Raw genomic sequence first — 16,233 nt, forward strand, 5'->3', positions numbered from 1 at the left:
TACCTTTCTGCTAGCCTCCATTGTATTTATTGCTGAGGTGTTATGGAGGCCCAGGATGCTTCAATAGGGGCCTTAAGCTCATCCAGAGTGTTGGGTCTTGCGTCTCTCAACTTTCTCTTCCCAATATCCCACAGATTCTTTATGGGGTTCAGGTCAGGAGAGTTGGCAGGCCAATTGAGCGCAGTAATACCATGGTCAGTAAACCATTTACCAGTGGTTTTGGCACTGTGAGCAGGTGCCAGGTCGTGCTGAAAAATGAAAGCTTTTCAGCAGATGGAAGCATGAAGTGCTCCAAAATCTCCTGATAGCTAGCTGCATTGACCCTGCCCTTGATCAAACACAGTGGACCAACACCAGCAGCTGACATGGCACCCCAGACAATCACTGACTGTGGGTACTTTACACTGGACTTCAGGCATTTTGGCATTTCCCTCTCCCCAGTCTTCCTCCAGACTCTGGCACCTTGATTTCCGAATGACATGCAAAATTTGCTTTCATCCGAAAAAAGTACTTTGGACCACTGAGCAACAGTCCAGTGCTGCTTCTCTGTAGCACAGGTCAGGCGCTTCTGCCGCTGTTTCTGGTTCAAAAGTGGCTTGACCTGGGGAATGCGGCACCTGTAGCCCATTTCCTGCACACGGTGGCTCTTGATGTTTCTACTCCAGACTCAGTCCACTGCTTCCGCAGGTCCCCAAGGTCTGGAATCGGTCCTTCTCCACAATCTTCCTCAGGGTCCGGTCACCTCTTCTCGCTGTGCAGCGTTTTCTGCCACACTTTTTCCTTCCCACAGACTTCCCACTGAGGTGCCTTGATACAGCACTCTGGGAACAGCCTATTCGTTCAGAAATGTCTTTCTGTGTCTTACCCTCTTGCCTGAGTGTGACAATGATGGCCTTCTGGACAGCAGTCAGGTCGGCAATCTTACCCATGATTGTGGTTTTGAGTAATGAACCAGGCTGGGAGTTTTTAAAAGCCTCAGGAATCTTTTGCAGGTGGTTAGAGTTAATTAGTTGATTCAGATGATTAGGTTAATAGCTCGTTTAGAGAACCTTTTCATGATATGCAAATTTTTGGAGATTTTCGGTTTTCATGAGCTGTATGCCAAAATCATCAATATTAAAACAATAAAAGGCTTGAACTACTTCAGTTGGTGTGTAATGAATCTAAAATATATGAAAGTCTAATGTTTTTCAGTACATTACAGAAAATAATGAACTTTTTTACAATATGCTAATTTTTTTTAGAAGGACCTGTATATAGTGTTATGATCCCAGTAGACATAACTGGGACTAATAAAAAGTTATGGGGGTCAGAATATGGTGATTAAAATATTTTTTTATCACAAGTTTTAATTTATTTTTACAGTATTTAGACATACAGAACCTATACATATGTATGTGGCATCGTTGTACTCGTACTGACCCAGAGAATGAAGGGCACAGGTCAGTTTTGCCGCAAAGGGAACATCATAAGGACAAAACCTGTAAAATGGAGGAATTGTGTGTTTTTTTTTCCAATTCTACCCCATTTGGAATTTTTTTCCCCGCTTCCTTCTACATTGTATCTCATAATAAATGGTGGCACTAGAAAGTACAACTTGTCCCGTTAAAAAAAAAAAAAAAAAAAAGTCCTTATATGGATATGCAAACAGAAAAAGTAGCCAAACAGTTAAATGTTGGAATCAGAAAGTGCAACTTGTCCAGCAAAAAACAAGCTCTCATACGGCAAATATAAACTGAAAAATAAAAAAAGTTATCGTCCCATAAAGGCAGGGAGTAAAATAGGAAAATGCAAAAACTAAAAACTCTCCATTTAAACGGGAAATACTTTGTCACTCTGCATTTCATGTTACATTTGATTTAATTAATAAACTGAAGGAAATATCAAATGACAGACAAAATGTTACAGAAACTTAGTATCAGAAACATGAATTACAGCCATGACCGTCTCAATAATTTACTATTTAATCAAATCTAACACTTAAAATTAAATTAATTTGTTCCCCCCATCATATTGAAACTTAGTTTTCTTATTTGAATTCAGGAATTAGCGAGTTAAAATGGTTTATTTGAAAAAAAAGCATTAGTTTGTCACTAATCGAGTGACACATCTTTGACATACAAAACCTTATCAGTCATTTATGACTATAGATTCAATGTACAACTTGTGAATGGGGAATTCAATGGCATGGACACGCAACAAAGACAGTAGTGATAGTCTGCCAGTTCCACTATGAGAACTTTCCAGCTTGTGGAGGAGGTCCCAAGAATCCTCCAGCCTGCTTGGTAGCCGCCCGAGAAGGTGCGAGTCCCAGCATCTTCTGGATGTTCTGCGGATAAACAAAGATTACGTTTTAAAAACACTTTTCCTTGTTATCTTATACGAATATCTTTTAATTAAAAGGGGTTGTCCAGGCTTTTTAATATTGATGACCTATCCTCAGGATAGGTCATTAAATAGAGATGAGCGAATTTCATATTTTGAAATTCGTTCACGCTTCTTTACTGGTAAAAGGTGACTTGCATTATGGATTCAGTTACCACGGACCATAACGCAATTCTATGACTGAATGAATAACGGAATGGATTTAAAAGCATTGTGTTATGCATTCAATCATTGAATTGCATTATGGTCTGTGGTAACAGAATCCATAACGCAATTCACCTTTTACCAGCAAATGAATCGCAAACAAATTTCATAACCGGAAATTCACTCATCTCTAGTCATCAACATCAGATCGACGGGGGTCCCACACCTGGCACCCCCGCCAATCAGCTGTACTGGGAGATGGCACGCGCAATGCGCACGTGCTGTCTCTCCCTTCTCTCTTCCTGTCCTCTGCTGTATGTCTATGGGACAGCAGCAGCGCACAGGAAGAGAAGGGAGACTAAAAGGTGTGCACTCTGTGTGAGCCGTCTCCACATAAAGCTGATTGCCAGGTGTGCCGGATGTCGGACCCCGCCGATCTTATATTGATGACCTATCCCGAGGATAGCCTGGGCAACCCCTTTAATGTGAAAACATATGGGGGGGTGGGCATATATCACAGCAAAAGTGACATAAAGGTGTCAAGTCTTGGCGCACGGCTTGTATGCAACAAAACTTGTGACTTTTCCCTGCTTACATCACTGTTCCAAAGAGGGTGTGAGGTAGGCAGGCTTGGCTCATTTATCATTTTCGACACTGATTTTTAGCTGGAAAATGGCTTAAATCTACGCAATCGGCCTCTATGGGGACCCCCCGTCACGTGACCCAGGTGCAATTGACAAGGGTTTGATCAATTTCACATAATCAATCAATCTCACACGCTCCTTCATGCAGGTCACAGATTGAACATAAATCACACCCAACAAGGCCTTTAATGCACTCTAACACGCCACCATCATCTATGATATTTTAATATACAAATTAAGGGCTCATAGAAAACCCCACATCGCCCCACTCACAAGCAGGCTCACAGTAGCACTAGCCACACGATAACACAAACCGCACTTCTACACTTAAAATTAAGCTTAATGGGCTTGTTCCAGGCAACAAGATAAACCATTAAATATGTAGCTTTAATGTAATGAAAATGTACAGTATGTAGGTTACAAAAAAAATAAAAATAAAATAAAGAGATAAAGACAATAAAGTATGTCTCCCCATCTGCTCTTACAGACATACGGGTGCCAACGTGTTTTCATCATGCCGATCGTTTTAATACCAAATATGACCAGTGAAGGGGTACCAGAAGAGGAGATTCTTATTATGTGGAAACGCCGGCTGCCATCAGTGGTGTGTTTGGACTCCCTGTGATGCCCACATTATATCAAACACAATTATTACAGTATTATGTGCGTTGCACCAGGAATGAGCTAGAACTTATATATTTTATTCATCCTCTGGTATTCAAGCTGAAAAGCTCCTGGACACATTCTGTGGGAAGTAGGGCTGCACGATATGGGAATTTTATGCGATTGCGATTAGGGCCCTAAAAATTGCAATAACGATATGCGATGCGGTATTTTAAAAGGGAATTGTGCTAGAGGTCTATTTGCTTGGATTTTCAAGGCAAAAGCACACACAAATTACTGATAATGCTGAATTGTAGTTATGCTCAACTCAAGAACTCAAATGCAGTTTTTAACAAAAAAAAAATCTTTTAAATTAAATAACATTAGCATTACTGCAAAAGTACAAAACTTGCAATTTTCTTAATAGCACTGCACAGAACAGATAAATAGAATAAATAGAAGAACATTTGTTCATTAAAATATCGATTTGCCTCCAGTCCCTCCCCGCACTAACTGATGCATCGCCGGCCGCGCTGTGCAGCATATCGCCCAGCGATACATCCGTGTCAGCCACGTAAAAAGACAACCATCGCTTTATAAGACACACTGCCATTTTCCCCCCACTTTTGGGGGGGAAAAAGTTAGTCTTATAAAGCGAAAAATATGGCAATACAATTGCAGCATTTTTGGGTCGGCCAATTGGCGATTGCGATATATTGTGCAGGCCTAGTGGGAAGGTGCTGCCATGTCTCAGGTGTTAAGCATGTTCATGGGGCTTGAGTGTAGAATCCAGGAGAGATGGCGTTATCACTTCCAAATCCAGTTTTTAACAGGCTAGTGGCAATTCAATTTCTTCCAAAGGGAATGTGCATTCCCCAAACAGGTTTTCAGATTGAGCAGCAACATATAGACAATATTACAGAATGGTGGCATCAAAGCGTACAGAATGACACAATATATACTTAAAAGCATACACAGATATTAGAGACTACAAGGCAGGCATCTGTTTAACACATCTAGCAAGAGTGCTTGAGTAAAGTTAAGTCTGTTACATGGCCTGCTGGAGGAAGCGCCAAACATGTACATAAAGCCCCTTGAGGACACAGCCATTTTGCACCTGAAGGACCAGACCATTTTATTGCAAATCTGACATGTTCCATAGTTATACAGTTGAAAAAAAGACATAAGTCCATGAAATTCAACCAAGGCATAGGTGGCGATGCGAATCCCAGAAGGAAGCGAGACTCTACACATTTTCATAAGCATTAAAGGGGTTGTTCGGGATTGGGGACATTGTTGTTAGGGTACAACAAGCACATAAATATTACATACATTCCTGTCCTACTTTTGACAGAGTGTTCTGATGCCCTGTATTTCATAAATGCTCCGCCGGAAGTTCATATTTTCAAGGATTCAGTGATGTACCGAACTCCTTACTGGTGTGCTAAGCCGCCTCTTCCGCTTAGCAAGTAGCCCGGTGACGTCAGCAGCACACAGGAATGTTCTGGAACTAGCAAGGAGGCTGTCAGTAGGAGGGAAATGTCAGAACTAAACCACGCCCCTCTGTGACATCGCCTGGCACAGAGGGCGTTAGTCTGGGAAGGAGGTGGCAGTATTTGAAGGAGAAAACTCGCCTCACTAAGGAAAAGCCCCCCTCTGCCGATGACGTCACCGGCCATAGACTAGCGTAATTAGGCGTAGGAGGTTCTATTGGAGGCAGCAAACTATGCTATTTAGTTGGTCATTTGCAATGAATGGGATGTGCTACAGTATTGGTGCTAACCAAGCCTCCCATGTCCCTACATGCCATGCAGATCGCTCCCTGCAACTATTGACTTTTATGCAATGCTAGCAGAGAGCAGATACATGGAAGCAGGGAAGGATTCAGCTTGTAGGCTTAAAAAAACGAGATTTTTGTATAACTTACCAATAAAATCTCTCTCGCTCTTCCTTAGGGGACACAGGAAACCTTGGTATAGCTCAACTACCTAGGAGTCGTGACACTAAATGAAAACTGTTAAGCCCCCCTCCAGCAGCTATACCCTCAGCCTAGAGAGAGAGACTATCAGTTGCGTGGCCAAGTAGTGAAAAAAGGTAAAAACCAACCATGTAAAACCAAACAAGCCAACTACCCGACAGGGGCAACCAAACCGAAACGGTAAGCCAGAACAATTGGGTGGGTGCTGTGTCCCCCAAGGAAGAGCGAGAAAGATTTTGCTGGTAAGTTATACAAAAGTCTCGTTTTTTCTCGCCCAATTCCTTGGGGGACACAGGAAACCTTGGGACGTTCAAGAGCAGTCCAAGTGGGGAGGGTCTACAGCCCAAGGCGAAACCACCAGAGGTATCAAGAAACCGCCGCCTGCAAGACCAGGCAGCCCAAAGCAGCATCCGCCGATGCATAGGTGTTCACCCTGTAGAACTTGGTGAAGGTGTGCCAGGAATACCAGGTGGCCGCCTTACACAGTTCAGCCGAAGCCGATACCTCTGAGCCCAAGAGGCACCGACCGCTCTGGTAGAATGAGCGGTAACACCAAAAGGTGTCTCCTTGCCCTTGGCGTGGTAAGCCTCAGCAATAGCATCTTGATGAAGCTGGCAATAGACACCTTGGACGCCGCCAACCCCTTGCACAGACCTTCCGGAACCACATAGAGGGAGTCCGTGTGCCGAAAGGGTCCGGTAACTTTCAGGTAAATCTTCAGGGCCCTAACATCATCCAGGCGGTGCAGCTCCCGTTCGAGGATAAGAAGGAGACGGACAAAGGGAAGGGAGGACGATGTCCTCATTGAGGTGAAAGGCGGAGACCACCTTCGGGAGGAAGGAGGGAACCGGACGGAGAACCACCTTATCCTGGTGGAAGACCAAAAGGGGTTCCGTGCAAGAAAATGCCGCCAATTCAGACACCCATCGAAGGGACGTGATGGCCACAAGGAAAATGACCTTGCAGGACAAAAAAAACAAAACAAAGAGAGACCTTCCGCAACGGCTCGAACTGAAAGGACCTGAGCGCTGAGAGCACAACATTAAGATCCCAAGGTGGAATGGGAGAACGATACGGGGGAACAGAGTGAGCGACCCCCTGGATAAAGGTCTTGACAGGTCTGAGAGGAGCCAAAGGACACTTGAAGAGAATGGAAAGCACCGAGACCTGACCTTTCAACGAGCTGAGACCCAGGTCCAGGCCAGACTGCAAGAAGGACAGGATCGTGGGAAGGGAAAAATCGAAGAGGATGAATATTCAGATGTTCGCAAAAGCCTAAGTAAGACCGCCACGTAGGTAGTAAATCCTGGCGTCAGTGCCTGGATCATGGTATGAACCACATCCCCTGAAAAACCCTGTTGCGTTAAAACTGCGGTCTCAACGGTCATGCAGTTAAACGTAGTGACTCTAAATGCTGGTGGAAGATCGGCCCTTGAGAGAGGAGGTCTTCTCTTAGAGGCAGTGGCCAAGGCGAGTCTCCCAGGAGCAACAGTAGGTCGGCGTACCAAGGCCGGCGCGGCCAATCCAGGGCTACCAGAACCGCAGGTATGCCCTCTGACGCGATTTTTCGAAGAACCCGCGGCAGAAGGGGCAGAAACATGTATAGGAGAGGCGTTGTCCGACTGGTCTCAGACGGGGCGGCCCGGCAGCAGGGGAGTCCAGTGCCGGAGCATTAGGAGAATCGCCCTCAATTCCAGAATATTTCATCGGCAGTTTGGACTCCGATGGAGACCAAGTGCCCTGGAAGGAATGGGGAGGGGAACCCCCCCCCCCCCCCCCCAACACTGCAGGCTGGCGTCGGTGGTGACCACCAACCAGGACAGCGGCAGAAAGGAAATTCCCTGGAGAGGGGTCCGTAACCACCAGAGGAGGGAGGACCGAACGTGGGGGGGGTAGGGGGGAAGGGCCAGTCCAGACTCTCCTGGGACTTGGCCCAGGCAGACAGGAGTGCCGTCTGGAAGATGCGGGAGTGAAATTGCGCGAAAGGAATCGCTTCGAAGCAGGACACCATCTGTCCCAATACCTGCATGCTGGACCGGAAGGACGGGCTGCGGTGGAGAAGAAGGGTCCGAACCGAACTGTGAAGGTTCAGATGCTTTTCTGGTGGGAGCCGAACCTCCGCCGATTCTGTATCCAGCAGCATCCCTAGGAAGATGAGTTGTCTGGAAGGGGTAAGCAACGACTTGGGGAGGTTGATGATCCAACCGAACCGCTCTAGGGTGTGCAGCGTGAGGTCCACGCTGGCGGACGTCTGGAAAAAGGAAGGCACCTTTATAAGCAGATCGTCCAAGTAGGGAAGCAGAAAAACACTCCTGGAGCGAAGCAAGGCCAGGACAGGGGCCAAGATCTTGGTGAACACCCGAGGCCCCGTCGCCAGGCCAAAGGGGAGGGCGAGGAATTGAAAATGGCCGTTCCCCGCCGCAAAGCGAAGGAAACGCTGGTGACATCGAGCAATCGGGACGTGGAGGTACGCATCCTGGATGTCGATAGACGACAGAAACTCCCTTGGGCAGCCACCAAGGATCGGAGGGACTCCATCCTGAACCGACGAAGACTGAGAAACTGGTTAATCGTTTGAGGTCCAATATATGTCTCACCGAGCGTTCCTTTTTGGGGACTACAAAAAGGTTCAAGTAGAACCCCTTGAATCGGTCCCTTAAAGGAACACGACTGATCATTCCCTTTTCCAGAAGGGTGCGAATGGCCTCGGAGAACGCGGCCGTACGCTGGTCGTCCTCCGGGACACGGGAGCAAAAGAAGCTGTTCGGAGGGAGGGATGCGAATTGTAGCCGGAAGGACACAACCTCGAGAGCCCAGGCATCGGAGACGTCTGCCTGCCAGACGTCCTTGAAAAGGAGGGGGCGCACCTTCAGGCGGGGGTCTGCTTGGCCGAGGGGGGGCGAGCAGGCTGGGACTTACGCCAGGACGGTTGAGTCCGAAAAAAGGGCTTTTTGTGCCTATCCTGGGAGGAAGTAGCAGACGGACCGGACACGGGTCGAGGGCCGGAGGACCTGCGGGAAGACCTAAAGCGAGAGAAACCAAGACTGCCTCGAGCGGCGCTCTTGGTCCTAGGCTGGGGAAGGTGGGTGCTCTTCCACCCCATGGCTTCAGAAATTATCTCATCCAAGCAGGTCCCAAATAAACAGGAACCCGCAAAAGGGAAGGCCAGCAAGAGACCATTTTGAAGCAGCGTTCGCCGTCCAAACTTTTAGCCAAAGTTCTCTCCTGGCTGAGACCGCCAGAGCAGAGGAACGGGCAATGAATTTTCCTGCCTGAACAACGAGCTGGGCTAAAGAAAGGAGGTCCTGAATGGAGACGTCCGAATCAAGCTCCTGGTCCAGCTGGGAAGCCCATTCTGAGACCGCCTTACCGGCCCAGGCTGAAGCAAAGACTGGTCTGAGGGCTGAACCTGAGGTGGCAAATATGCCCTTTGTAAGGGAATACAGGCGACGGTCCTCAGTGGACTGAAGAGAGGAACCGTCCGCCACAGGAATGGCCGTGCTTTTTGACAAGCGGGCCACGGGAGGGTCAACCTTAGGTGGAGACGCCCAAGAGGAGATGCAATCCGCTGGGAAGGGATAACAGATATCCAACTTCTTGGGGGGGGGGGGGGGGTTAAAGCAGGCATCCGGGCGAGACCTAGACTTAGCGTCCACTGACGAGAAGTCGGCGTGGAGGGGAAAAACCATGGACGCCTGCTTGGGGGGGAAAAAAAGACACACTGGCCTTATCAGTGCTAGGAGGGTCGTCGTGAATTTTAACGGTGTCGCGAATATTGGAGATGAGATGACCCACAGCAGAGGCTAGCTTGGACAGTAATGCCGAGTTCATGTCCCAATCCGAATCCACTAATTCTCCCTCAAAGGGCATGTCCTGTGACGAGGAGGGGCCCGACTGACACCGTACCCTTGGAGGGGACAGGGACACATCCGAAGAAGAGGCACACTCCACTCTGGGGCGCTTCTGGAGCTGTCAGGCCCTGGAGGTATCGCCAGAAGCGAGAGACCCAGACGGGTCGGCGGCAGTAGCGGACCCGGAGGGTATGACAGGGTGTAGCAGGCTGTATCTCTACAAGGCGACCCACGACATGAGTGAGGGTTTCCACGGCCTGAGACAGGGATCTCGCCCAACCAGGTGGATCCAAGGAAACAGGGGGCGGCACGGCAGGTGGCGGACCCTGTATTGGGGCCTGGCAAGCAGAGCAATGTGGGTCTGACTGCCCCCATGGAAAGGGCGCTTGACAGGCGGTGCAGGCGCAATGCAGACTAGGGCTACTGGTGCTGGGAAGGGTTAACAATCCTACCAGACCGACGACCACAGGAGTGCAATAACAGGAGGAGCAGGCAGCAGAGGCAGGCAAGAGCAGTCACACAGCACGGTAGGTGAAGAGAGCGGCAGCAGCAGTGGCCAGACTAACGCTGAAAAGCTGAACACAGAGGCGGGAAGGACGGGAGCGGTAAGCGAAGCAAAGAAGGGGCGGTCTGCAGTCTGCGGCCTGGAGTTTAAAAACAATGTCCGCAAACACCTCATGACTCCACTATGGCGATACGAAGCCAGACATTAAAGCCCTGTCCCTTTCTGCAGCCGAGCGCTCCTAACGAACGCCACGCAGCAAGATGCATTGCGCTGCCGGCTGCGCACTCCTCACTGGCCCGATGCCTCCTGAAGAGAGGCCCGATCCGGCAGGGAAGGTTAGTCCAGGTTCAAGGCCCTTGTAGAAAGTCTGAGCCCGTGACATCCCGGACCGCTCATGCACTGGGTCCCTAGTACATGGGGCCCAGCGACGGCCACAGCATGCTTTTGGCCATAGGAAGAGACAGTGGAGGAGCAGAGAGCCCGGAGGAGGGGGGACTGGAACAGACACCCTCACCATCCAGGAGTCTTCACCCTCTGTCCATTTCCAGCAGGGTCGCCCCTTCAGCTGCTGGCACCGCAGTGTCAGGGAGCTGGAGAGGGGCTTGACGAGTGGGCAACCCTTACACTGGTGGGATGCAGGGGAGCTGGGCTGCGCTGGTCCTCCTTATCCTCTGTGGGGGAGGCAGCAATGCAGGTGACCGTCACTGGCGCAGCTCGACCCCGGGAGAAACAGAGAGGTCCAGGAGTCTCTGTTGTCCCTGTAAAAAAAAATAATAAAAAAATAAGAATAAAAAGGAAAAAAAAAAAAAAAGGAGAAAAAACAGCCCTGCAAGCAGAGAGTGTCTTGTCTCCTTGGACACTAAGCAAAAACTGGTAGTCTCTCTCTCTCCAGGCTGATGATATAGCTGCTGGAGGAGGGGCTTAACAGTATTCACTTAGTGTCACGCCTCCTAGGGAGTTGAGCTATACCAAGGTTTCCTGTGTCCCCCAAGGAATTGGCCGAGAAAAGATGGTTTTAGGGGAGGAATACTGATGAGGAGTATGAGTGGCAGGAGGCAGAATACTGATTAGGGGGAGTGGTGAGGCTTGTGAGGTCCAGCTGCAGAGTCACGCAGCCTTGTGGGACCCATAAGATAGTCTGGCCGGAAATGACATAGCAGCTCCTGCGCTATGTAAATACTGACAGCAGTATTAGGCTAGTTTCACACTTGCGGCAGGTCTGATCCGTCCTTCCACCGGACTGCCGCTCCGTCCCCATTGACTATAATGGGGACGGGGGCGGAGCTCCGGCGCAGCACTACGAAAGCCGCCGGACTAAAAAGTCCTGCATGTCCGACTTTAGTCCGGCGGCTTTCGCCAAGCACTGCCGGAGCTCCACCCCCGTCCCCATTATAGTCAATGAGGACGGAGCGGCGGTCCGGCAAAACAGCGGAAGGCTGGATCAGACAGGGAGACCAGCCTGCCGGATCCGTCCTGCCGCAAGTGTGAAACTAGCCTTAGGGACTCATAGGAGCAAAGGGGATGACAAAAAAATAAATAAAAATACATAGCATCATGATGACTTTACTAATGTCAAGGTTTTTACTAACGTTTTTAAAAATTACTTTGATCCTGGACAACCCCTTTAATGTAATTTACTTTTAAGAATTCATCTAAACCCTTTTTAAAACTGTCCACTGATCCTGCTGTGACCACGTCCTGAGGAAGTCTATTCCACAGTTCTAACAAAAAAGAAGTTTTGACGCTTTTGGAGACTGAACTTTTTCTTCTCCAGTCGGAGGCAGGACCCCTTGTCTTTTAAGGGCATTTGACATGGAACAGCTTTTCACCGTATTTTTTTGTATTGCCCATTTATATAAATTGCATAGGTTAATCATGTCCCCCCCCCCATAGACATCTCTTCTCAAGACAAAATAAATTGAATTATTTTAATCTTTCTTCATAACCAAGAGCCTCCATGCCACTTATTAGTTTAACTGTTCTCCTTTGTAGTTTTTCCAGCTCCAGTGCATCCCTTCTATGGACTGGTGCCCAGAACTTTACTGCATATTCCAAATGAGGCCGCACCAACACTTTGCAAAAGTGGTAATATTACATCCCTGCCCCACGAGTCCATGCCTCGATTAATGCATGAGAATATCCTGGTGGCCTTAGAAGCAGCTGATTGACATTGTATGCTGTTATTTAATCTAACATCTACAAGAACACCCAAATCCTTCTCTATAAGTGACTCTCCCAGTGTTACATCCCCTAGAACATATGATGCCTGGAGATTTTTACTACCAAGATGCATAACTTTACATTTATCCACATTGAACCTCGTTTGCCAAGTTGATGCTCAATCACTCAGAGTGTTCAAGTCAACTTGTATTTTATGGACATCTTCCATAGACTGCACAGTACTACACAGCCTAGTGTCAATTTATGTGGTAATAACTTTGGAAAGCTTTCACTTATCAAAGCCATTCTGAGACAGTTTGTTTCGTGACACATTGTACTTTGTGACGTTAATACATTTTAGCAGATATAGAATATAAATAATATATAGATCTCTATCTAACAGCCCTCCTGGAATCCACAAAAAAGGTTTGACAAAGGCTCTAGTTCAGAGCCGAAACGTTGCATCACATGGGTGAATAAAGAAAAACCTTTTCTGTGGATTCCAGGAGTGCTGTTTGTTTTTCTATTTATATACCAAGGGGAAGGCAACTAATTTCCCAGTGAACGTGCACTCAACCTTTCTAACTATTTTTTGTCAGTGCCGCCATTCTTCTATACACATTTTATCTATATCTATATATATTGTAGAGGACGCCAAGGTTGGGTCCTCAGTGACAGATATGTATCACCATTATTTGGGTTGTGGTGCCTTTAAGAAAGCACTACCTAGGATCCAGTACCCACAGGGTTAACTCCCTCTCCTGATAAGAGGAAAAGGAAGTGAGTGAGTGTGTGGTGTGGTGGACACACTGCTGTGGCTGGCTGTGAACGGAGCTGGAAACTGAGGACATGTGGAAAGTTTGGCAGGAAAGCCGACTGGAATCTACCATGGACTAAAAAGAACCCAGAGTAAAAATACCTTATAATATTTTGAACGGACTGTTCTATTGATTATGTTGTACTGAACTAAGCGGACTTTAAGTTGGGTTTGTTTGGACCTTGGCTGCTGGAAGCTGTACCTATTTTCGTTTTGGAAAATAACCCTGGGCTGGCTTATATATATATATATATATATATATATATATATATATATATATATATATATTAGTCCCAAATATGTGAACCGCACAGCAGAAATGTAAAGAAACGGGTGCCAGCAGCCAATCGAGCGATCCTCTCCAAGATAAATCATCAAAAAGTAGGCTACTGGTGAATAAACCTACACTTTTTTACTGAAGGAAGTGTTGTGGATACTTTTTGATCATATATACAGGTCATTCTCAAAAAATTAGCATATTGTGATAAAGTTCATGATTTTCTGTAATGTACTGATAAACATTAGACTTTCATATATTTTAGATTCATTACACACCAACTGAAGTAGTTCAAGCCTTTTATTGTTTTAATATTGATGATTTTGGCATACAGCTCATGAAAACCCAAAATTCCTATCTCAAAAAATTTGCATATCATGAAAAGGTTCTCTAAACGAGCTATTAACCTAATCATCTGAATCAACTAATTAACTCTAAACACCTGCAAAAGATTCCTGAGGCTTTTAAAAACTCCCAGCCTGGTTCATTACTCAAAACCGCAATCATGGGTAAGACTGCCGACCTGACTGCTGTCCAGAAGGCCATCATTGACACCCTCAAGCAAGAGGGTAAGACACAGAAAGAAATTTCTGAACGAATAGGCTGTTCCCAGAGTGCTGTATCAAGGCACCTCAGTGGGAAGTCTGTGGGAAGGAAAAAGTGTGGCAGAAAACGCTGCACAACGAGAAGAGGTGACCGGACCCTGAGGAAGATTGTGGAGAAGGACCGATTCCAGACCTTGGGGGACCTGCGGAAGCAGTGGACTGAGTCTGGAGTAGAAACATCCAGAGCCACCGTGTACAGGCGTGTGCAGGAAATGGGCTACAGGTACCGCATTCCCCAGGTCAAGCCACTTTTGAACCAGAAACAGCGGCAGAAGCGCCTGACCTGGGCTACAGAGAAGCAGCACTGGACTGTTGCATGTCATTCGGAAATCAAGGTGCCAGAGTCTGGAGGAAGACTGGGGAGAGGGAAATGCCAAAATGCCTGAAGTCCAGTGTCAAGTACCCACAGTCAGTGATGGTCTGTGGTGCCATGTCAGCAGCTGGTGTTGGTCCACTGTGTTTTATCAAGGGCAGGGTCAATGCAGCTAGCTATCAGGAGATTTTGGAGCACTTCATGCTTCCATCTGCTGAAAAGCTTTATGGAGATGAAGATTTCATTTTTCAGCACGACCTGGCACCTGCTCACAGTGCCAAAACCACTGGTAAATGGTTTACTGACCATGGTATTACTGTGCTCAATTGGCCTGCCAACTCTCCTGACCTGAACCCCATAGAGAATCTGTGGGATATTGGGAAGAGAAAGTTGAGAGACGCAAGACCCAACACTCTGGATGAGCTTAAGGCCGCTATTGAAGCATCCTGGGCCTCCATAACACCTCAGCAGTGCCACAGGCTGATTGCCTCCATGCCACGCCGCATTGAAGCAGTGATTTCTGCAAAAGGATTCCCGACCAAGTATTGAGTGCATAACTGAACATAATTATTTGAAGGTTGACTTTTTTTTGTATTAAAAACACTTTTCTTTTATTGGTCGGATGAAATATGCTAATTTTTTTAGATAGGAAATTTGGGTTTTCATGAGCTGTATGCCAAAATCATCAATATTAAAACAATAAAAGGCTTGAACTACTTCAGTTGGTGTGTAATGAATCTAAAATATATGAAAGTCTAATGTTTATCAGTACATTACAGAAAATAATGAACTTTATCACAATATGCAAATTTTTTTAGAAGGACCTGTATATATAGATGTATTACAATGATACAGAAGTTTTTTTTTTTTTACCGGATATAACGATTGTACACAACGATTGAATGTTTTTATATAACTTTGTCAAATTGATGTATTGTAAAGATTATCATGTGATTTGAGCACTTTTTGATATGATGTGAACTCACTAATTATACCACGTGATTTTATTGCACTGGTTTATGGGTATATATACACCCCATTAATGCACTGTTGTATAGCTTGACAAAGGCCTCGTTGAGCAGGGCGAAACGTTGCTGGGGAATTAAAGTTTGGGGTCTTCACGTTAATCTGGAAGTGCTGCCTCGTTCTTTGGAAAGTATATGCGTTGGAGAATTAGCCAGTCTCCTGGAGGAATTGCACTCAGTTCACGTTATCTGACTGTGCTGCTGCGGCTTTTGCAAGTATATATTTAAGGACTTCGCAGCTCAGCACTGAGAATACTGAAGATGTTGAACCCATCTGAAACAGACCCCCCCCCCCCACCCGATGCATTTTCCTACACCAGGCTGGACGAGGAGAGGATCCTTCATGGTTTGGTGAGCAATTGTACCTTTTTATCTACCCCATCTGTGACTGAGATAAAGAAAGGCTATGAGGCTGATGGTAAACGCCTAGCCTCTATGGAGCTACACCTTGCTACTTTGGCAGAATACTTCAAATCTCACAGAATCCCAAGGGGAATGCGCTCCCAGCTAAAACCCAATTTGTTTTCAGTGGATTCGCCTTTTGCACATAAATTTACGCAGATCTCCAATAAGTATGCATTGGATATTATATTACTCAACTTAGGGCTCTTTCACACCTGCGTTATTGTCTTCCGGCATAGAGTTCCGTCGTTGGGGCTCTATGCCGGAAGAATCCTGATCAGGATTATCCTAATGCATTCTGAATGGAGTGAAATCCGTTCAGGATGCATCAGGCTGTCTTCAGTTCCGGAACGGAACGTTTTTTGGCCGGAAAAAATACCGCAGCATGCTGCGCTTTTTGCTCCGGCCAAAAAAACTGAAGACTTGCCGCAAGGCCGGATCCGGAATGAGTGCCCATCGAAAGGCATTGATCCGGATCCGGCCTTAAGCTAAACGTCGTTTCGGCGCATTGCCGGATCCGACGT

At 46.8% G+C, this 16,233-nt stretch overlaps 1 protein-coding gene across 1 annotated transcript in view; it reads right to left on the reverse strand.

The window, feature by feature from the left end:
* Positions 1-2,046: 2,046 nt before the first annotated feature.
* Positions 2,047-16,233, reverse strand: part of TMCO1 (transmembrane and coiled-coil domains 1) — a 65,559-nt gene continuing 51,372 nt past the window's right edge. The window contains exon 7 of the mRNA XM_044302114.1: positions 2,047-2,329. Within this exon, the coding sequence (XP_044158049.1) occupies positions 2,231-2,329 (99 nt within the window). The 3' untranslated portion in view covers positions 2,047-2,230. The remainder of the gene's footprint in view (positions 2,330-16,233) is intronic.

This window comes from Bufo gargarizans, chromosome 7 (assembly GCF_014858855.1).
Source record: "Bufo gargarizans isolate SCDJY-AF-19 chromosome 7, ASM1485885v1, whole genome shotgun sequence".
In the NCBI taxonomy this organism is placed as follows: Eukaryota; Metazoa; Chordata; class Amphibia; order Anura; family Bufonidae; genus Bufo; species Bufo gargarizans.